The sequence below is a fragment of the Orbicella faveolata genome, unplaced genomic scaffold (genome assembly GCF_042242905.1).
Source record: "Orbicella faveolata isolate gen_17 unplaced genomic scaffold, um_ofav_v1 contig_13, whole genome shotgun sequence".
NCBI lineage: Eukaryota > Metazoa > Cnidaria > Anthozoa > Scleractinia > Merulinidae > Orbicella > Orbicella faveolata.
This window is the reverse complement of record NW_028301540.1, coordinates 2,313,044-2,335,986: the sequence shown is the minus strand read 5'-3', so window position 1 is coordinate 2,335,986 and position 22,943 is coordinate 2,313,044. Positions and strand designations below refer to the sequence as shown.

At 39.9% G+C, this 22,943-nt stretch overlaps 1 protein-coding gene across 1 annotated transcript in view; it reads right to left on the bottom strand.

Annotated features, from left to right (window-relative positions):
* Positions 1 to 572: 572 nt before the first annotated feature.
* Positions 573 to 22,943, bottom strand: part of LOC149114624 (polycystin-1-like protein 2) — a 43,894-nt gene continuing 21,523 nt past the window's right edge. Inside the window, exons 5-15 of the mRNA XM_089284042.1 lie at positions 21,426 to 21,840; positions 20,051 to 20,657; positions 19,738 to 19,917; positions 16,441 to 16,566; positions 12,499 to 12,684; positions 11,048 to 11,299; positions 9,225 to 9,953; positions 8,578 to 8,814; positions 5,439 to 6,677; positions 3,392 to 3,560; positions 573 to 2,729 (exon numbers count right to left, since the gene is read on the bottom strand). Of these exons, the coding sequence (XP_089140168.1) occupies positions 1,051 to 2,729; positions 3,392 to 3,560; positions 5,439 to 6,677; positions 8,578 to 8,814; positions 9,225 to 9,953; positions 11,048 to 11,299; positions 12,499 to 12,684; positions 16,441 to 16,566; positions 19,738 to 19,917; positions 20,051 to 20,657; positions 21,426 to 21,840 (5,819 nt within the window). The 3' untranslated portion in view covers positions 573 to 1,050. The remainder of the gene's footprint in view (positions 2,730 to 3,391; positions 3,561 to 5,438; positions 6,678 to 8,577; positions 8,815 to 9,224; positions 9,954 to 11,047; positions 11,300 to 12,498; positions 12,685 to 16,440; positions 16,567 to 19,737; positions 19,918 to 20,050; positions 20,658 to 21,425; positions 21,841 to 22,943) is intronic.

Here is a 22,943-nt window from a genome sequence, read left to right as displayed (position 1 = left end):
TCATCCAATCGCGCGAGTTCGTGTCAAAATAAAGTCACTCGGATAAATGAATGTGATGTAAATCACAGTTCAGAAACGTTCAGCGCATAATCCTTAAGAGGCTTCGTTGTTTTCAGAAGATCCTGAAAAAATTATTTGTCGTTAAGGGAAATGTTAACAAAATTTCCTGAGGCACACTACTTCGGTCAGTGCCAAACAACAACAACAACAAAACAACAACAACAAGGAATACAACAATATTCCCTTTGAAGCCAAATGTGGGTTGGTTAAGATGGCTGGACATCGACTGAGTTTTCTTTTGCACGTTTAAGGGACACTGTTTCGGCTGACACATCGTGTTGTAACATAAACTCGCCTTATCATCTTGCAAAAGAAAGAAAAATAAACAAAAAGCAAAATGGCCAAAGCAAAGAAATAATCGATTAAATAGAAAACAAAAAGTGAATGAAAGATTCAAAAACAAAAGTTGTTCACATCTGCGTTGCTTGGATGTTTCTTTGGAAGATGATAAAAAATGCGCGTAAGGCTGCTTTAGTGGCCCACTTGGCAAAATCTTAGTTCGTCACAGAATGTGGTTCAAGTACAACAACAACTTTATTTGTACTCAATATTTATACATAAGTTAAACTAATAAGCAAAACATTAAAAAAGTATCGTTTACTCAAAATAACCATAAGGCTGGAATACAGGGCAGTTGTCAATAGCAACGTAGTCGTTAGCTACAATGCTGTCATGATTGGAAATTACACAATTATTTGGTCAAGTTTTTTACATTTTTTTCAGTCCGTACCAGGATCAATTTAATTATTTACAAAGACATGTGGTTATGTCTGCAAAGATCCCACTCAACGCTTAGTGAGGTCAAACAATTCCTGGAGTACAATGGAAAAGTTAGAATGCATACTCTGGACAAACTAATAGAAACACAAATCATTTTCTTTTAACAAAGCATACTTTGTTTGTTACTTAAAGGAATTCATTTGTTTTCAGTCGGTTGCATTATGTACAATGAAAACTTTAATATGGCCTCAGTTAGATATTTTTTTTCATTCATTCAATGATGTCGGGAATGCTAACTGGTCGCTCGTGATATTCAAATGACTCATTTGGAAAAGCTGTAACGTTTATCATGGGATCCAGAGAGTTATGAACACCCATCTCATTCATAATCAACTCAAATTTCTCTTCCTGCTCGGCCTCTCTGGAATATGACTGGACTATACTGTCCAAGCGTTGGAACAGATCTTTCTTGGTCGCTTGTAATCTTCTCAGTTGAGACTTGGTGACATCCTCTGCGAAACGTACTTTCTTTCCCTTTTTATTAAGTTGGCAGCGATGCTCATTCCTTGCATGCTTCGGATATACAATAATATTACTGCCTTGATCAAAGAAGGACTTTTTTTTCGAGTTGTTTTGCTTCGCATTTCCTGATGCTTTTTTCCTGATGCTTGACCGGGCTAACGTTTCCTCGAGTTTCCGTTGGCGTAAACCATTACTTATCTTATCATAAAATTGATGCCGTTGGTTTGTTTCTTTCCAGCTGCATTCGTCCACGCCAGGGTCGTAAAGTGGGCTTTCCTTTGCAGTGTTATTTGCTTCTACAAGTGCGTCGTTCAGTATGACGATGAAGAAGTTCATCGCCAAAATGGTAGTACTCAGCAGAATCATGGCTGCGAAAATTCTTCCGAACATTCTGCTGGTGAGCTCTAACTGATTGACTGGTCTTGCTTTCACTCGACCCAGAGTCAACTCTGTTTGGAAAAAGCTAGCTTTTAGAAACGATGAATAGCGCTCAAATCCCGCACCGAAAATCAGAATACCAAAGTGCAAGAAGGCAATGAAAAGAATTAAGAAAATAACACTGAAAGATGCGAGATGTCTCGCACTGTGCTTCAATGTTATGGAAAACACAGCAACGTGTTTATTGAATCTTATCAGGCGCAAGAGTTTCACAGAGATTACAAATACCAACAAACCAAGAACGACATTATCTACCTCGCGCCAAACCAGAGCTTCTTGGAAACTCACATGACCATACACGTTTTCTTGCAATTTTCTGATGGCCGAAGACACTTTTTCCGATTGTACCACATACATGATAATAGCTAGCACGGAGAAAAACAACTGACACAGTTCTATCCAGTTCCAGAAGGATTTAAAATACCGGAAACCCCGCTTGTAGAGCTTGTAACCCTCTCGTCCAAAGTACCACAGCACGAAGATGATAAATAAAAGAACACAGATCATATACAACTGTTTGGCGGCGGTCTGAGTGGAGGGCAAAGAGAGAACATCAATTCTCTTGAACGTTGCTGTGTGTCCTGATGCCCCAACTTCGTAGAAATACGTTGCAATAGCTAAAACGTTTACTGACGGGTTGAAGGCTGAGAATTCCACAATAACAGCTCTGGTTTGTCTGTCCAGCCAGTCATTAGTTTTTAAATTCTTAATAATGCTAAAACCTGTTGCGTTCTCGTATCCTAAGTCAGCCACGAATCCTCCTCCAGGGTAAAATGAGAATTGTCCCCACTTGGGCACAGTTTCACTCTCCCCCGGATTCTGATATCGCCAGGGCTTCGGGCAAAGTCGGAGTAGCTCCTCGTGACTCGAGGAGTTGTCGGTGGGCTTCCAGGTTGGTTTACTATAAGGGGTTCTATCTTCATTTTCTAGCCCGTATCCGTCGTAGCACACCGAAAACATTCTCGTCATATAGTTAACTTTACAGGATGCTGAAATGTTTACAAAACCATTATTAGAAAATAGCTGTTCATGCCTTAAAGAAGGCTCTGTTCTACTGCAAAGTGGTTCATCAGAACATACTAGCTAATTCTGTAATCAAAATTAACCTACTTTGACAAATTTCCAAGTAGATATAGCTCATAACCTGTTTTTCTCACACTTCAAGGGTCCAACAACACGTTGAAGGAACAAGCATATTTTCTTTGGACAATTTTAGTTAACGCAATATATTGCTGTAAAGAAAATACGATCATGACTTACATTCGGTCGCGGGTGAAATCAATTTAGCCTAAACGCTGAATTGCAATTTCATTCTTTCCTAAAACATATGCCGTTCATTTATTTTTCTAGATTATATTCGGTTTGAGCTATTTTATTCTTAATTCCATGGTTACCGGCGGTGTTTTTTTTCCTATTTTCCGCACCAATATTATCCACTTTTCTTCCGTGTTTCGTGGTCGGAAATGCGATCGAAACCAAAACGACTTTGTAACAGTGATGCCGCCCTTGGCAGGTGTCAAAATAACTCCTGTAGCTATGTCAGCGCGCTGGACAAGTCCGCCACGTGATAAATATCCCGTATCATAATCCATCGAGTATTTTCACTCGCAGGCGATTGGTCAAAACACTGAATTCTGAGACCATAACTTACTCGGTTTAACTCTTAGCTGCCGGGCTCGAGCCATCCCAACAAGGACTGAGTGTTTGTTTCCAATGTACACTGTTTGATTCTCTTGTTGGCCATTGTACCATCTGCCCGCGAACACACCTGGGATTAAAGCGTCATTTAACCAGCTCCAGAGCTTCTCCTTACCATTAACCTATCATAGAGAAAAGACAAAGAGGAAATGGACCGGTGAATATTAACTACTTAATAATCGAGAGTGAGGTCGTTACGGGAAAATCTCAAACTGAGGCCTACCGTATTGACCTCGCTATCGCTCGGTCAATACGGTAGGCCGAGGTTTGAGATTTTCCCGTAACGACCGAACGGTCGAGGTTATTAAGTTGTTTATTATATGGCTCATCAATAAAGAGAAAAATCATTCGAGCGGAAGTCGTCAATTTACATCCGGCGATGCGCGCGTTTACCGATTCATTCATCGTCTCAAACCCAGGGTAAAACTACACAGTCAGTGAACTTCACCACTGTATTACGTATTCCGTTAAAAACACTCATTTCTTTACGGAAAAGTCACTGTCACAGCCTCAAAAACGTGTTTTAGTATCGTGGTACCACAAGTTGATGGGGGAGTTTTTCCGACTTTTGGGGCGAAACGTCAACGCATATAGAAAAGACAGCAAGTGCTTCAAAATTGTTCAAACCAACCGTCTTTCGGTGAAACAAAATACTAATGCTTCAGAATGCACTGCTCAAAATAAGCTTAACTTGATCTTCGCATTCGCTTTCGACAACATATCTTCGCCTTCTTCACTCTGGGATTTATGGATGAACATTTCAAGCCTTGTGAACGTCTGCAGTTATCAGAAACACTGCTACCGACAGAAACCGCCCGATTGTTTACATCTGATGATCCTGGAAGCTGATTTACACTTGCTTGTGTCAAAGCGAGGGAATCTATTTGACGAGAACTTTGACGGAGTTCAATACTTCGGTAATTGCTGTGACTAAGATGATAACTTATAAGTTTCTTTGTGGTGTTCTGCTCAGGATGCATGGCAGATCTGCCGATGGTGTTTTTTACTTAGCGATTTTAGCTTTACTTAAGACTAGGCAAACTTTGATTGTTTTTCACTAGTGCCCGCCAAGGTTACCGACTGGTAAGTCATCTATATAAATTTTATTAAAGAAATATCTCTAAACTTTTAGCTACTGACATTCTCGTACTGATTTTAATCGGCTTTCATCGCTTCAATGCGCTTGAATTTTCAGAACGGGGCTCTTCCTAATTTGCATAATCCGTAATCGGCCCGTGGGCATTACGGCTGCATAATGACCGCTCAGATATCGCTCTTAGCCAATCAGAGCGCGCGTTATATCGGCCACAAGCCAAAGCCATATAATAAATGAATGTGATTGAACTAACGCGAGGTCCATATTGGGGCAATATTTCCCTTGTTCTTTTTTTCCCCCAAGGTTATGGACCGAGCCGAAATCGCTTCAATTCCACATGTCTTGTGACGCCACGTTCTGAGCACTAAAATAGGTTGGCCTCATTCTCGGGGTGCGTTCGACTGACCTTATTCCAGAATAAAAATATCGCTACAATGCTCAATTGAAAACCTCCTCTAGCAACATTGAGCGGTTTCCAATTGAATATCGTAAAACCAAAACCAAAGTAATCACTTACTAAGCCAATCACAAAAGACACAGACCAATGAACCAATCGATAATCGAGGTAAATGCATGAAGCTGACGCGACGTGCGGGAAAACGTGTGCGGGCAAGTCACGATTGGTTATTTTTGACAAAATGGCGCGAGTTTTTTAAGCCAATCGTGTAGCATGATATGACAAAACCAATTTACCTTTCGACACTCAATTGAAAACCGCTTTAACTTAGTTGAATTAATTGAATAACATTTCGCTTTGGTTTTAAGCATCACGCTTACTGTTCGTGCTGCTCGTTTTGTAAAATATGTTGAACTGAACAGCTCAACAAATGAAAAACCAAACGAATCCACAAGATTACTTAGTTTGGAGTTAACCCAGACTTGTTTCGTTATTGACAGTACTTACCTTTTCAAAGTTTGGTAACCCATCCCGGATGGACTTTGTCATGTGATATTGGTAAGTATTCCGGTTGCCATAACACAAGACCATCACCAGGAAGGTGAACAGGAAGTAAACGACAATCTCGAAGAAAAGAAGCGACAAGTTCTTTTTCTTTAGCTGTTGTTTCCTCATGTCTTCCACTTCAGATAGCTTCATTTTCCACAGTCGCTGTTGTGAGGGGCTACTTTTAGCTGCTTCATGGCTTTGGCGTCCTTCAGATCTACTCTTTTTCCATTTGACAATGGCGGCGAGGAATATCGCTATGAATAACACTTTAGCAGGTTCTGTAATTGTCACATCCTTCCCCAGTGATACAAGCGTTGACGTTAGCCACTGCTCGCTGGTGCTCTTTCCCCAAATCAAGCTGTAGAAGATGGTAAACGAAGCAGAAACACTACAAAAACCAAACAAGAAGAACCAGGCCAGGTAAGTAAGCCACTTAGCTTTATGACAACACGGAGTCTCACTTACTCCTTTCTGAAAAAGGAATACTGTCACAATGTTTATGGGTGCAACAATAAGTGCACTTTTAAAAGTGATAATAATTTGGGCCCACGAGAATTTCAGGGGTCCTACTTGTAGGACTTGCTCAGATTTGCCATTCAACTTATAGAACATCGCGTTAGCAAACATGGCTGTAAGCAGCACTGAAAGGCAGCACGACGCTCGCTGTACTCTTGTGAAGCGGCTTCTCCCCCGCTTCGTTAGAACTGAAACCCAAAGATGGGTTTCAGTCAGACCTCTCCACCAACGTTTTAGCATCTCGTGTCTAAAAGTGCCCTCATTTGGCGCCTGTTCAATGATTCGCTCAATTCGACCGTCTTCTCGCTCCAGAGCAAGCCACTGGCTGCTGGTAAACGCCCAAGCCTGATTCACCTGTTCGTCAATAACAACGATTTCTTCTAGAAACCAGGAAGGGCTCTCACCAGAGTTGTCATGACCAATTCGCACTGCGTGAATCGTACCAAGAGACTGGCTAAGATTAAGCACAAACACATCCGTGTTTCCACGAGTAAAGAGAAAGTTATTCACGCCAGGCTCGTCCATGTTGAGTTGAACAATTCCGCTACTTCCTTCACTACTGTATATCTCCATGGCAACCTTAGCTGTTGTACCTGAATTTCTCCACACGCCCGTGGAAATGATTATCCGATAGATGTGTGAGCAGCTTGCTGTGGAGGGTAGATGCACTGGCAGACCAGTCTAGAAAACAAAGTGGATTTCATTTATTAATGTACTGTGAGATACTAGACCTGAAGTTTTAACGGCTCAAGCTAAGATCATGATAATAACGAATAAACTGGAACCCCGTTAAAACGGTCACCAACGGGCCATGAAAATTTCACAGCATTAATGGGATCTATTTTAAGTGACATCTTTGTGAAGGAAATTGTGTTTGATTTGTTAACGACAGAGGTCAATGACATGTTACAGGCGTTTGAATAAACAAGAGAATCGCTCAATATTTTTTCTTTTGTTTAACCAAACAACAACAACAACAACAAAAAACAAACAAACGCGTATTTGGTTAGTTGTAAGTTGGGATTTCAGAACGTAATCGTTGGCCGTATTAACAGGGTGGCCGAATGGACGGGGTTTTCCTATGAGAAAATTTACGGGCGTTTCGTCGGGAGAAAAAAACAACACGGCCGTAATAACGAGGTGACTGTATTAACGAGGTGACCGTAAGGAGTTGTTCCGCTAAATTTAATTTGTTTCTACATCAACCAATCAATCAACTTTAATTGCCACTTTTTTTTTCTTCCATAAATCACTTGACTCGACAATTGCTTATGTACCAGCTGGATCATTTCAGTAAGCGCGTTAGAGAATTAAACAGTATTTGAAAAAGCTTAATCCTTTTTGAAGATGTAAAGTTTGGAACTTTGAATTTCCCTCCATTTTGTTACTATTTTAAGAACATTTAGAAAACTGATTCATTTCTTCATATCTTTAAGACGGATTAAGCTTTTTCAGTAATAATAGCTGTCCAACAGTAGCAATTAAATGTAGACGTGACGATAGATGCGAATGCAGCCCTAACACTACTGGAAAAAAGACCTGAAAACATTTTCAGGCTTTGAACGGGATTCGAACCCACAATGTTAGCGTTACCGGTGCAATACTCTCCCCACTGAGCTATCAAAGCCACATGAGAGCGGTCGTGTGTGGGCTGGCTCTTTATGTTCAGTGGACGTAATACTCGGCTCACGTATGTGAATTCCATAATAATACCTGTCCAACAGTAGCAAAGCCTGAATTTTTTATCAGGTCTTTTTCCCAGTAGTGTTATGGCTGCGTTCGTATCTGTCATCATGTCTACATTTAATTGCTACTGTTGGACATCCATTATTATGGAATTCACATACTTGAGCCGAGTATTACGTCCACTGAACATAAGACCGCTCTAATGTGGCTTAGATAGCCCAGTTGGGAGAGCATTGCACCGATAATTTAAAGGTCGTGAGTTCGAATCCCATTCAAAGCCTGAAAATGTTTTCAGGTCTTTTTCCCAGTAGTGTTATGGCTGCATTCGCACCTATCATCATGTCTTTTTCAATAAGTTTATCGCATTTCACTTTATCGTAATGAGTTCTTTCCGACTCGATTACATTGGTTAACAGTGAAACTGAAATATGCCTTGAGCTCTGTGACGTCATTTTCCCCGCCGAAAAATATTTAAGTAATAATAATAAAAAAACCTCGTACGATTGTTCGAAATTAAAAGTTCTATCACTGCAAAGTTTGAGCTCCATCGGATAAAAGACCGAAAAGTTTCCCCAAGGGTGCAGCTTCAAGCCCTCTGCTAGCCCGGTGTGCTTAAATTTACAATACTTTTTTTGCAAGCTACATTTGCATGAATTCCAAAATTGTTGAACTGAAATCGTTAGATTCCAGGGTACAACCCGGCAAGTTTGTAAAATGTTTAAAACAGCGGATTTTACAGTTGAACCCAACATTAATTCTTATACCTTGAAATGGTTAAACTTCCTCTAATTAGTCATGTTGTAACTCAGTTTCATAGCTAGGGCCATAAGGGAGACTGCAGTCTTGACTGTAATTATGCACGCTATCGAAATAAATTGTCATCATCAATGCTTACATTTCTGGCGTCTTTTTTATCCGCTTTTCTGACGATAACCAGCACGACAATATAGCACAGGAGAACTACAGAGATCATCACAATAACTGCAACGTTTCCAGTTTCTTCAAGATTCTTGAACTCCACCGAGACCTTGTCAAAATCAATGGAATTCGCTTTGATCAAAAGAGCTCCTCCAAATGAAGTCAGATGATTACAGGAACAATTAATAAATCCGTTCAATGTTGCTGATAAAACCTGGTAAGAAATAAACAGTAAAAACCCCTTAAAATTAAGTTAAATTATTTAAAATTCTCCACATTGTCATTTGTAGTACGTAGGCTAACAAAAGCTGATAACATTGCTTGTAAAACGTCCTATCAAAAAATATTTTATATTTCTGCCAGTCTGTTAAATATTTCATCATAAAAGGTATTTCACCACAGTCTTGAAATAATCACTTCATTACGGGTTGCAAATTTGTCGTAAACAAGCACTAGAATGCTACAGCCTGCGTCAAATTACGAAAACTATTAAATGCCCTGGACAATTGCCGCGGATTACTCTTTTATATCAGAATTTCAGAAGCAGAGGCTTCTAAAGATCACTAGATTGCAAAATTGAAAATGACAAATGAGACCTGACTGAAGAACATTTTCACCACTCACCTGACAGCCCTTTGTTATCCACTTTTCCCTCTCCTCTGACCAGAAGACACAGCTCCCAAGGGCTATCCTCAGAGTATAGTTTTGATCCGATTTAGAATCGTATTCTGGCACCACAGTTACATTTTGGCCCTGAGGGGGAGTGGGATGGGAGTCCTTGACCTCGACACATGAACGCTTTTGTCGTCTATTTCCGAAACATGATCTTTTCTCCCTCTTGTGAGAGTTTGTTCCACTTCTGTTATAGCCTTGCACTCCAAGAAAGTATTTCCCTGGTTGCTTGGCGAGAGTTTCTATTGGACTTGTTAGCTGGGAACATTTAGTTTTGCCATCCTTTCTGCCATGCGCACCCCGTGACCAAACACACTTTCCGCTCTTCGAGACAGTGGCTTTGAGGTCATGCACTTGGGTGGTTGGCCGCTGACCATATCGCAGGTACACAAACAGATTTGTATTTGCCTCAGTAGGCGTGATTTCCAGCATTATCAGGGTATTTTCGTATTCAACATCAATCACGTGAAAACGTAGATTGCCATTCTGGGTGAAATACTGCGGACTTTCAAGGGAGACGGTCTGGGGTTTTAATGGTGCAACGACGATGACGTTGTTTGAGAGATTTGATACTCTGATCAGCTTGCGTGTGTCATCTTTTAAGTCCAGAGCTAAGACATCAGAGTTGACCCTTTGTCTAGTACTGTCCCAGGTGTAAGGATTGAATGGGATTGATAGCATCTGCAAAAGGAACAAAAACTGTCAACTGCACGGCATTAATAACTTTAAAGGGATGGTGTCCCATACGTTTAAACAAGTGTGGCAAATAACATCTGTAGAACTAGCTGACTGCCCGTTTTAATTCTCTGGTTATTTAAGGTAGCCTGGCCCCTAACTCTGTTTAAGAAATAGAAAGCATGTCCTGAGTTTCTATCAAGTTTTAGTATAAATCTACTAGCGTTCTTTGATTACGAATACCGTTCTCTGATTGGCTACGCTACTCACTATTGATGCTGTGATAGATACTGAGTAGCGTAGCAGTGTGCCCTTGTTAGCAAAATGACGGTCGATTCTTGGCGTTTTCGAAATGTCTGTGAAGAGGATTTAGATAAAGTTTTGAACGACTAGTAGATTTATACTAAAACAATTAGATTATTCGCCCTCGATTTTCATGCGTGATAGAAATCTCGAGCTCATAATCTAATTGTTAAATAGAAACACGGGTTCTCCCAAACTTTCACGAGTGTTTCTACAACTCGATAGCAAAACGGAGAACATGTTTGCTATTTCTGTTAGAAAACACCGCGACGAAAAAAAGGAAAAAAACTTGTTAACTTTGATTATCAAAATGTAAATTCTCTTGGCTCGAGTTATCTTTACGTCAACAGCTTGTGCTAGTTCTGTGTTTAAATCGCGTTAAAGAAACACGATTTTTAACCAATCCGTGCGCGTATTTTCTTGGGACTGTTTTCTAATAATATTTTTGTTAGGCCAAGGGGGAAATAAAGCTTGTTGTTGTCTTGGAAATTAGGGAAGAGATCTATAGCTTTCGATAAGCAGTCAAATCCGTCGTTACAATACAAAAGAAATGTACCTAGATTTAAGCACCGCGTGCCAGGCCATGGTGCTACTCAAAAAACGTTTTGTTTAGCGATTATCTAATTGTACTCTTTATTTCCGGTCACGAGCGGAACAGTAAGTTTCTCAGTGTTTCTCGAGATGAAGTCGAGGGAAACATCTCTAACCACTCGTTTCAGAAATGTCAGGTTTAAAAGCAAAACAAACTTGTTTCCCTCAGGACGGTCATCATCTGCTGCTTGATACAATATCCATACCTGAGTATCCACAAAACTTGCTTCTTGTATTCCGCTGGACTCCAATGCTTTCTTTTCAGCCGGCAAAACAAATCTAGCACCCCTTTCTTCAATTTTTAATCCTTCAAGTTTATCCGGGCTATGGCGGCCTAAGGTCAAGGTCAGTCCTGTTGTCTCAATCGATATCATTTCTTCATCCGGGACTCTTAGTGCCAGCACTGCATCTCCAACTAAGCTGATGATGTCCTTGGATCTCTTGACTATACGTTTACCCTGAAAAACAAAACAAAACAAAAACAAAAAAGGGCTGTCTTATAAATCAAACTCCAAAGTACACACACGAGGTCAACCAATCACAAGAAAAGCAACAATTTACACGATGAATCAATCCATGCCATGCCAAAACACTGAAGTAGATGCTGTCAAGCTTGGGAAAACATGTGACCAGCGGCGAATCATATAACAAGTGGAAAGGCGGGAAAAGCGTGGCACTTGCTTCAGAGCCAAGCAATGAAAAAAACTTGCTTGAAACCCGTGCCAAGTGTGTGAAAGTATGTAAGCCGAGTCATGAGTGTGAGTGAGTGAGTGAGAACTTTATTAAAGTGTCAAAAAACCTTATAGCCTGGGAATAAAAAACACCATACTAATTAGGGGACACTGCCTGGGAAAACATGTAACCAGTGCTAAGCATAGGAAAACATACAAGGCGATTTATGTGTGGGAAAACATGTAACCAGTGCCAAGCATATGAAAACATGTAAGGCGAGTCATGTGTTGCAAAACATGTAACCAGTGTCAAGCAAAGAAAAAGATGCAACCAGTGCCAAGTATAGGAAAACATGTAAGGCGAGTCATGTGTGGAAAAACATGTAACCAGTGCCAATCATAGAAAAACATTTAAGGCGAGTCATGTGTAGGAAAACATGTAACCAGTGCCAATCATAGGAAAACATGTAAGGCGGGTCATGTGTGGGAAAACATGTAACCAGTGCCAAGCACAGGAAAACATGTAGGGAGGGTCATGTGTGGGAAAACATTTAACCAGTGTTAACCAGAGGAAAACATATGCATGTAAGGAGAGTCATGTGTGGGAAAACATGTAACCAGTGCCAAGTATAGGAAAACATGTAAGGCGAGTCATGTGTGGGAAAACATGCAACCAGTGGTAAGCAAGGAAAACATGTATGACGAGTCGTGTGGGAAAACATTTAACCAGTGCCAAGCATAGGAAAACATGTAAGGCGAGTCACGTGTGGGAAAACATGTAACCAGTGCCAAGCTTGGGAAAAATCTAACCACTGTAACAAGTGTTAGTGTAAGGATTCGTCACTTAATTATTAGCGCCAAATGCAAGTTAGGTAATGTTGAGGAAATATGATTATAGTCGAAGTTATAGATCGAAGTGTGTCCTCGTGCATTTCAATGAAGTAACAATTGACAGCCATTAACAATGCAAGATCGCAAATATTAACCTTTTCTTGAAGATCAGAACCAACATCTCCTGATGCAATGGCTTCTCCTGCCTTCAGCAAGCTGTTAAGACAAGAACCTAAGTTTTCTGCAGATTGGGTAACCAGCGGTATCTTTGCCACATCTTTTGCTTGAGTAGTATTCCATAAGAGTGATGTCATTGACTCAATAGCAGACAATGAGGATTCCTATCAAAATAAAGTGTTTTCAGCAACAAAATAAGTTCTTTTATCTTTTCCTCAGCTCGTGAGCGGGCGGAATTCAACAAATCGTGCAATCTGATTGGTCCCTGGAGCGGGCGGAATTTTCTCATCCGGACCGCCACAGCAGGCGGAATCTGTCATGTTGATCTATTTTCGTGAACGAATTAGCGGTAATCGTCAGTCTTTCGCCCTTTTTACACTTCTATCGACGATTAATCAACGCAAGTTTATCTCTATTCAACTTTAAATGGCAAGGAAAGTCACTGTAAGTAAATTCAATTGAGTTTTTTGAAGTTGTGAGAGTTTGCTTGGCTGTTTGTAGCTCGGCGCTGTAATGGCGCGTAAATTCCTGTGTCTCTCTCTCTCTGTACAGTTTTGAGTAAAAGATGAGTCAATTTCAGTCGAATTTACCTCTCTGATCGTTGCTGTATTTGAGAAAATTTCTATGGAGTACACTTAACGAATGTCCTCGCTATCTGCTACCCAATTTACGGTAGAAAAGTCTGATTTCGAGTGATTCGCAACGACTGACAGAAATTGTTTTTGTAGTATAATTTCAAACTTTGCACGAAATTTGACACCGGAGAAATAATTTTGGAGAACTCAACTGGTGAACCAAATGCAACTAACATAAAGTAGCTCGAAATAAATCTGTTCTTTAATACATCTTTCTTTGTCTAGTATCTGAGTTACTCGCTCGTTCGCTTGTTAGATTTTTTACGAATGGTTTGTAGACGGCGCGTAAGCCGATTCAATGACAAAGTTGCGTAAACAAACCCTCTTGTAAGCCAGTTTACCGCAGGAAAAAAACATAAACATGTTGTTGGCCGGCTTATACGGACCGACCATGAGCCGGCCAATAACATATATTTATCATATGACCCGTACGGCCCCCCGCGCTATTTCCTTGGAAAACCATAAGAAAAAAGGTCCCGTATGAGGGCCGTAGGCGTCGAAGCGATAGGGCCGGAAAAACGCGCACGGCCCTACTAGAAACGCGTACGGCCCTACTAGAAATGCGTACGGCCCTCCTAGAAACTCGATGCGAGTTAATGATTAAAAATTTTGTCGTTGCAAAATTTTGCTCTCCTCGAAATGAGTGATGAAAGTGAACATTCTGAGAGCGAATCTTAATATCCAGGCGAACTGTCCGACGCAGAACTACATGTACTTTAGTCGCCAACTTACTCCGAAAGCACAGAAAGAAAGTCAACACCCCTCACAACTGAAGAAGTTCACAACTTTCTCAGAAGCCAACAACAAGCAAACAGGCAGTCAAAAAAACAACTTTTCCGGATGAACTATCCGATAATTAACCTTCGGAATAAGCAAACAGTCTTGGGCGAAACTTCTTTCAGAAATCAAGAATTCATCGTGGGTCAAAAGTAAGAAAACCGGCGAGTCGCGAAGAAAACAAAGTACAATATAAGTGTTTTCTTCGAGTTTCCAGAGTTGTGAGAAGCGAAATCACAAACATACCTTGTGTACAGTAGGATAAATTGCTCTGCAGTTTCTGCATCAGTGTTGTTTGAAGAGACAAAACTGAGTACGAACACAAGTTCATAATTTACCGTATAGTTTATCCAGATAATAGGGACTTTAAGATACGCTACGGCGAGGTGCTACTACTGCTACTTTGGCTGTGATGGACTAGGCTGACAACGGTGTTTTACCCGCCAAAATCAAATGATTAAGATTTTGCTGTACGGTAACGGATGTGCAGTCTCTGCGTGTCTTTACAAAAACGACTACTTTCAAGGAAACCAGAGATTATTCTACTTTCATACGAAATAGGCTTGATTAATGACAATGATTTCCTTCTCCTGTATCCGTCTTACATCTCCCAGAACTCAGATTTGAAATTTTAGCACTTGATAGAACCGCCTGTAATTCCAACCACAAAATAAAATATAAATTCTGATACAAAAAAGCTCGATTTCAACACGGACAGGTTGTTCGTACAACGATTACGTGATAAGCCCGAAAATACAAAACTTTCGATTATAATAAAATACATTTTGAACGGTAAATAAACAATTATAGCTCAGATTAGTACATGCATGCGAAGCTTTCTTATCTGCGGCTGTTCGGCCCGATACTAATATGACTGAATTGATCATCTCGCGGTAGGTGTTAAAATCGTTCAAATTTTCTGTACAAATGACAAAGAAACAATGATCTTAAAACTGATTTTTATGATTGAGAACTTTATCTTCAAACTAGGCTGTTCAAACCGTGAAAAAGCGTTAAAATGAGAAGTAAACAGCAGGCTTATACTCACGTAGTGAAGAGTATGTGAAACCAGGCACTTTCCCGTAGTAGAAAGCAAGGCTACGGCGAGAAAGCCGTACTGGTACGCGCGTTATGACGTCACCGGAAGTGATCTTCACTATCTGCCGCCGTACTACAGCCTAGCCGTACCATATCTTAAATTCCCTAATAAAACTCGCTTGTGTTTCATGCGTAACTTCCACTACACAGCAAAACCAGCAAATTCAGCCAACCCAGACACTGTTTGCGGGAGCCAACATCGGTGTCATTAATATTCGGTTGCTGGTTCTCCCTTGTTCAAGAGAATCCAAGAGGTCGACAGATCGCTTGAAACGACGCCAACATTTTCTTGAGTCTTCGGACGACGAAGATTTGTCAACAATTTCAGTGAAGCGTGAAGCGAACTTTTGTCATTCGCTAAGTTTTTGATGGTTTTGACATATTTTTGACAGCTTTATGTCAACTTTCTGTTGACAAACAGGTTAGCCAATCCCGTTAGCATGAATGGTAATTGAGGACTTACATTGAAAAACGAAAATGAGAAAACGAGTCGTGTTTTTCGATGAATTATGTTTCTTGTTCGACGCGATGAATCAAGTTTTTATTGTAGAATCTTAATAATAATTATTGTAGCTGTTCCGCGCGCGGCCGTCTGATGTTATGTAATCTCGTCCTTTTTAAGTTCAAACAGACTTTTCAAAATTTTCAGGTCATATGATAAAACGCTTGTTGACTGAGTTAGGTCAGGCCGAACGGGAAAACATTTGGTTCTCGTTCAGGACGTACGGACCTCGCTGCGCTCGCCCCGTACGTCCTGACCTCGAGCCAAATATTTTCCCGTCAGGCCCTCCCACTCAGTCAATGAGTACATAACTGTGCTTGGCTGAATCTGAGGCTACAATAGCTTATCACAGCCTGCTGTAGCTAACAATGGCTACACATGCCTGACCTGATATCAGAGTATGATTCTCTCTTTGCAGACGTCCCAAACTCGCAATTCGAAAAATTGATCGAAGCTTAATGATTATGTAAGTGCATCAAGTGGGACGTGACTACCCAACTCATAGTTGTCATCAGGGCCATTGCCAAGAAACATTTAACTTAAAGTTGAAATGATGGGATAGTGCTTATGGCAAAATGTTTTAGAGCTTACGTCACTGTTTGACTGGATAATTAACCGCCAGAAACAACCCAGTTGGTGCATATAACACAGTCAAAGTAAATGAGATTCAGCATACTACAGGGCATGCACACAATCCTGGACATTCATGGATGGCAATGATAAAACATCTAGTATAAATATTATTATTTAGTAGAACGGAGGGAAAGAAGCTTGATCTTGAAGCAGGATGAGGGATTGTAAAATACTTAGAGAAACCAGGAAAGGGTAATCCCTTTTTCTGTTCATCTCCCCTTACCACAACCCGGCATCCTCCTGCTATACCCTCCCTCAACATTTATTTTGCTCACCAGTGATGTGCCAGACACTGTTTCGGTTTCCTGAATAGCAGACCCTATAATGGAGGAGCTTTGCAAAAGGTCTGGAAGATTTTTCACTTGCAGTGAGACAATCTTTTCAATGATGGAGTCTTGAATCTGCAATTTATCGAAATTGTAGGGAGAACACTGCCAGATGAGTTTCTGTAGAGACATTTTTTCAGCACATTCCAAAAACAAATAACTGTTCAGCATTTGACTTAAAGCATATAATAATAATAACAATAATGATAATGATAAAGATAATGGTAATGGTAATGATAATGATAATGTTATTATATGGCTTTGGCTTGTGGCCGATATAACGCGCGCTCTGATTGGTTAATTGTCACTGAATTGTAGGGCATTATTCTCCCGTAATGCCCACGGGCCGATTACGGATTATGCAAATTAGGAAGAGCCCCGTTCTGAAAATTCAAGCGCATTGAAGCGATGAAAGCCGATTAAAATCAGTACGAGAATATCAGTAGCTAAAAGTTTAGAGATATTTCTTTAATAAAATTTATATAGATGACTTACCAGTCGGTAACCTTGGCGGGCACTAGTGAAAAACAATCAAAGTTTGCCTAGTCTTAAGTAAAGCTAAAATCGCTAAGTAAAAAACACCATCGGCAGATCTGCCATGCATCCTGAGCAGAACACCACAAAGAAACTTATAAGTTATCATCTTAGTCACAGCAATTACCGAAGTATTGAACTCCGTCAAAGTTCTCGTCAAATAGATTCCCTCGCTTTGACACAAGCAAGTGTAAATCAGCTTCCAGGATCATCAGATGTAAACAATCGGGCGGTTTCTGTCGGTAGCAGTGTTTCTGATAACTGCAGACGTTCACAAGGCTTGAAATGTTCATCCATAAATCCCAGAATGAAGATGGCGAAGATATGTTGTCGAAAGCGAATGCGAAGATCGAGTTAAGCTTATTTTGAGCAGTGCATTCTGAAGCATTAGTATCTTCTTTCACCGAAAGACGGTTGGTTTGGACAATTTTGAAGCACTTGCTGTCTTTTCTATATGCGTTGACGTTTCGCCCCAAAAGTCGGAAAAACTTCCCCATCAACTTGTGGTACCACGATACTAAAATACGTTTTTGAGGCTGTGACAGTGACTTTTCCGTAAAGAAATGAGTGTTTTTAACGGAATACGTAATACAGTGGTGAAATTCACTGACTGTGTAGTTTTGCCCTAGGTTTGAGACGATGAATGAATCGGTAAACGCGCGCATCGCCGGATGTAAATTGACGACTTCCGCTCGAATGATTTTTCTCTTTATTGATGAGCCATATAATAAACAACTTAATAACCTCGACCGTTCGGTCGTTACGGGAAAATCTCAAACCTCGGCCTACCGTATTGACCTCGCTGTCGCTCGGTCAATACGGCAAGGCCTCAGTTTGAGATTTTCCCGTAACGACCTCACTCTCGGTTATTAAGTAGTTAATAATGATGATAATAATAATTCTATATTATTAATTATTATTGTAATATAACTAAAGCAAAGTGCGCGCTCTGATTAGTTAATTTAGCGTCTACTATTTGCCCATGGGTGTACGCTGCTGACGTGTGTGCTAATGTTTACAAAGCAAATCTTTTGACAGACATTGTTTCCAAAGTAATGGCCGACGTTCTTCTGCCGGAAATGCGAAACTGTCTTCACAGTTGTCGGAAGATGAAACTTTACTGAGTTACTGGTATGCAGTCGGTTGTCATGAGTGAATTTTCGCGCGCTTGTTTTCTCTTGTCATGTAAGACTACACGAACATTTTTTTTGTGATGTAGCTCAATAAAAGGACTTCTGTTGTTCCAATGTCTCAATGTCATGTTATAAAACAAATGGTAAACGCCATAGCGTATACTATTGAGTTACGGATGCACTTGGAAGGTTTGCTAAGCACTCAAGAAGCTAGAGTCGCACTCGGCTATCGCCTAAATAGTTCCTCTTTTTATTCTGTAAATATTTGTATGATGGCCACTGTTTTTTCAGTTACTACTGTTCGGTGCTACCCTTGATAAATAAAGTTGATTATTATTATAATTATACATGTAATTAGTTACATTATATGGATAATCACCTGCAAATTAATTTGATTAGCTAATCTAAGCATGTCAAGACCACTGTATAGGTATAGCCTGCATGCAAACTTTACTATAATTTCCCTTCACGCAGAAAAATTGACATCTAAGAAGCGCCTTCACTAATTATGTTTCAGTATTCTGCTAATTCTCCAGAATTCAAGGACCATGCTCTAAATGGTTGCTTAACAATTAGCCTCGTTAAAAGTCGACTCTGATTGGCTATCTGTGTATCAATACAAGAAACTCGACATTATTTATGTGGTGTTTAATATGTGGTATAATGTTTGGTATGTTTCTTATTGACTTAAACACGTCCGGTTTGTGCTGTTTTTTTTACGTCCCCCAGAAGCAGAATGACAGAATACTGTTGACGGTCTTGGGTAATAGGAATCCATTCATTTCACTAAAATACTCATTTGCTCACAGCGATCATTCTTGCTACAGAATGACGAAGAGAACAACGCACTGTTCCGATAAACTAGTGCCAGGCCACTATTGGGAAATCATGTACGGTGTCCAGTCCCGGATTTGTAACATTCTGCCCTAGAGATTTATTGATCACCGGAGGGAAACCGCCTTGCAAAATATAATTATGCCAAACTACAGAGGCGCTAAATTGGAAGTTCCATGCAGACCTAGCTAAGAGCTATAAACATTTGTTATCACTGTAGTCAAACGGATTTGAAATGGATATCTGTACTTCATTTAAACTCAACACAGCGTACCATACCCTTCAGAAACAAGAATGAGCTAAATAGCTTGGAAACCAACAGTGAAATGAAAACGGCAAACGTCAGGAACTGTGCCTGGCTTCACAGACCTCGCTGTTCCCTCAAGAAAGTAGACGTCTGCACACAGGTTATGTTTTGGACAAATCATATAGTTAAATTTATGCTCTTCTGATGATATGTAGACTACGAGTAGTTCCTCTTTCACTTAGTCCATCAAGCGAGACCGTAAATAGACTGCAAGGAAAAAAATGGCCGCGTGAAATCCTTGGGTCGAGAAGCGCTTCTTGCCCCCAGGATTTCACGCAGCCCTGGTTTTCTCGTGGTTCTTTTTCGCATCATGCTCGATGGATGAAGCAAGAGAGAGACTACTCGAAGTCTAGATGAAATGATAACTTTGGAACTATGGTGCAGAATAAACTGCATGTAGTTAAATAAATAGCAATTTATTGAAAGATAGTTCATTACCTTAGATATTTTTGTTGAATGTGTGGTAGTATCTTTTAAAACTGCTTGAAGGACTGCATTTGCTATTTTTTCTGCTTTGCTGAGATCCTCATCTTTGGTTGCATTTTTAAACTCACTGTTGTTTGCTGTGACAAGTCTGGTGATGTATTCTGGTCTCAAGAGCTCTGGAAATGGTTCAACCTACAGAAGGACTTATGAGTAATATGTGACAACGTATTGCTTGTTGAAAGTGACAACCTGTTATTCAATATGCATCTTTGTTATACATTTGTAACGTGATGCAACAGTTAATATAATCAAGGATATACTGTACCTGCACAGACAAATAAACTGTTGGAGCAGACACACCATTTTTATCAGTCACTGTGACATTGACCTTCACAGCATAATTCCAGGACAAGTTTCCAGATGGCAGCCATGAGCTGACACTACTACTAGAGCTGTCGAACAACAGCCCGTGTAGACCATTCTGTAGTTGATATTGAAACCGGTAAGACAGGGGGTTGCTGTCACTTTCCCAGTCACTACAGCTCAGGTTAAAAACAGTCTTCAGTGAGGTGCCATTTGATGGAGTGATTGAACATGTTCCCCCGGTAGGTGGTGATGAAGTTGAGATGTCGTGAGCACTCATTCCTCGCTGACCCTCCATAGTTTGAACAAACACTGCCAACCGGTAGTACTTTCCGCCGTCAAGGGAGTCCTCTTTGATTACAATACTGCTAGAATCGAGGGATGTAGTTGTGATAAGTTGCAAATCTTGTATTTTCCTCCAAACAGTGTTATTATTTGTGGCAGATGGGTATTGTTCATAAAGTATCCATTGGTATGAAGATGTCTTGGAGCACTGTGCTCCATAGCACTGTGATTGGATACTTAGTTTAACTGATGGACTGATTTTAGGTTCACAATTTATTATACATCTGAAAATCAAATGAAATCAAATGTTATGTCATGAAAAATGCCTTTGAACAGCTGTTATTCTAGGAAGGAGCTAAGACCCACCATTTGAAACAAACAAACAAACAATCTTTGAGTAACTGCCGTTGTTTATTTCATGGCTATATGTGCCAATAAGCATTTCTTTCTTCTCATGGATGCCATGCTATTCTAACATTAGTATCAAGAACCTTGTCAGTTAGTGGCAAAAGAGGTTCCAAGGAAAGCAAGAAATAATAACTAAACGTACTAAAGTGAACCAGGCTACCAATTGCATCCAGAACTAGTGACAAGCATTGGTTTGGGACCACTACTCGTGAAGAATTTAAAAAAAATAAAATAAAATAAATAAATGAATAAATAAATAAAATAACTGAAAAATCTATTAACGTGCTATGTATGTCTTTTGTGTCTTCTGAAGCTCGTGCTGTTAATTAATGCACTATTCTGGTGTACTGGCATTTTAATAAATTAATTGTAAGGTAATTATTTAATTCCGTTTATTTCTGAATAGCTAATTTATCCAACTATGCTCCAGTTGGTGTGAAGTTGTGGTGTTATCAGCTGGACATCTGCACTACCTGTACCATATAATAATGCAGAGAACAGAATCAACATATAGTTCCTTGAGTCTGTAGTCCGCAGACTGCGGACTGCAGACTGCAAACTACAGACCAGGGCTGGGGTCAAATGCAGACTGCAGACCAGGGGGCAAATGACAGGATTAATAAACAATGAAACAAATTTCATACCGTTGAGATATTTGAGGCGGATCTCCTTTTACCAAGTGTATAACTTGATGATCACTTGAGCTGCGATGATCTTTTGCCACCACCAGTTTAACTACTAAGGTCGTCAGGTCCTGGAACATGGAAGAGGCAGTATTGATGGTAACTTCAAGTCCAGAATCATTCCCAATATAATGAACATTTGACTGGTTTATTCCTGTGAAGGAGTCGCTTGCTGCTGTCAGAAGGCCAGAATAGTTGCTTTTGATCTCACCATAACGCCACGTGAAGTTCATCCCGGAGTGGTTACCAAGTCCAACAACCGGGTCATAGGAGAGTGACGCATTCATCGTGATGTTTTCGTTTTGTCCACGGATTACTTCGACACCACCATAGATGACAGCGATGAGGTTCGGTGTTCTTTGGTAGGACTTTCCATCTACATGTAAACATCATCAAATAACAACTTTCATTAGTTTACACATATTGTATGTATTGCTTCAAACATAAAGACACATGCACCTGTACATGTAAGCAAGGCACACGAGTCAAGATCCAGCTATTGCAACCTGCAAAGTTCTTGAAAACGGAAAAAAAGAAACTTGAAAAAGCAAATTTTTCGACCTACATAATTGAAAATGGTTCTGCATGTACGCTTGGAAATTTTACTATGGAGATCTATCTCAAGAAGGTGCTTTTTTACGAACAATTTATTGAGAGGACATCAGCAATGCTTTCTCTAATAAATTGTTGTTGTGCAGCGTGGATTGAGTTAAAAGCTGTAGAAATCAAATTTGAGCATGACAAATTGAGTTTTAAAGTATCATGTCTATCATCCAACAATGCTCTGGAGCATACACCGCGTTTGTGATACCAGAGATACTCACACTTAGTTCGATAAAACTAGACAATGAGGAAACAGCAGAACACTTAACAGAAGAAAAGGTTTGAAATATTATGAGAGAGGACATCGAAGGATGGGAAGTGATTCTTATTATCCTTAGCAACATTTATTTTGGCTGGACTTAAAATCCTTAATAATCACTTGTCACATACACCACTGGCTTAAAGACATCTTTTTGATTGCCTCCTTTACTAGACTCTTTGCATTTTTGACCAAAGACTTTAAATAGAGCCCAAATTAATTGTTAAGGATTTCAGAAAACTCCCAATTAAAAACTGATGTTTTTACCTTTTCAACATAATCAGGTTCTTCAAAAAGCATTAGGATTCTTATAATTGTATTTTATTTTGAATACAATTAGTGAGGAGTCTGATGTAACATAAAACCATTATAAGAGTTTAAAATTATTAACAATTGTGTCACGCCATACTCAAAACAGTAAAAATTATTAACCACTAAGGCAAAAATTCCGATAACTACACAGAATGACAGAATAATAACTATCAAGGTTTATTTTGATACCTCACTGGACATATTCAATCAACTGAACGACTTCCTATACCAGATTTCACAAGGCTCAGGTAGTTGGGTAACAAATCACTAAGTATTGACACATGTTACTGAATCTCATTGTTGCG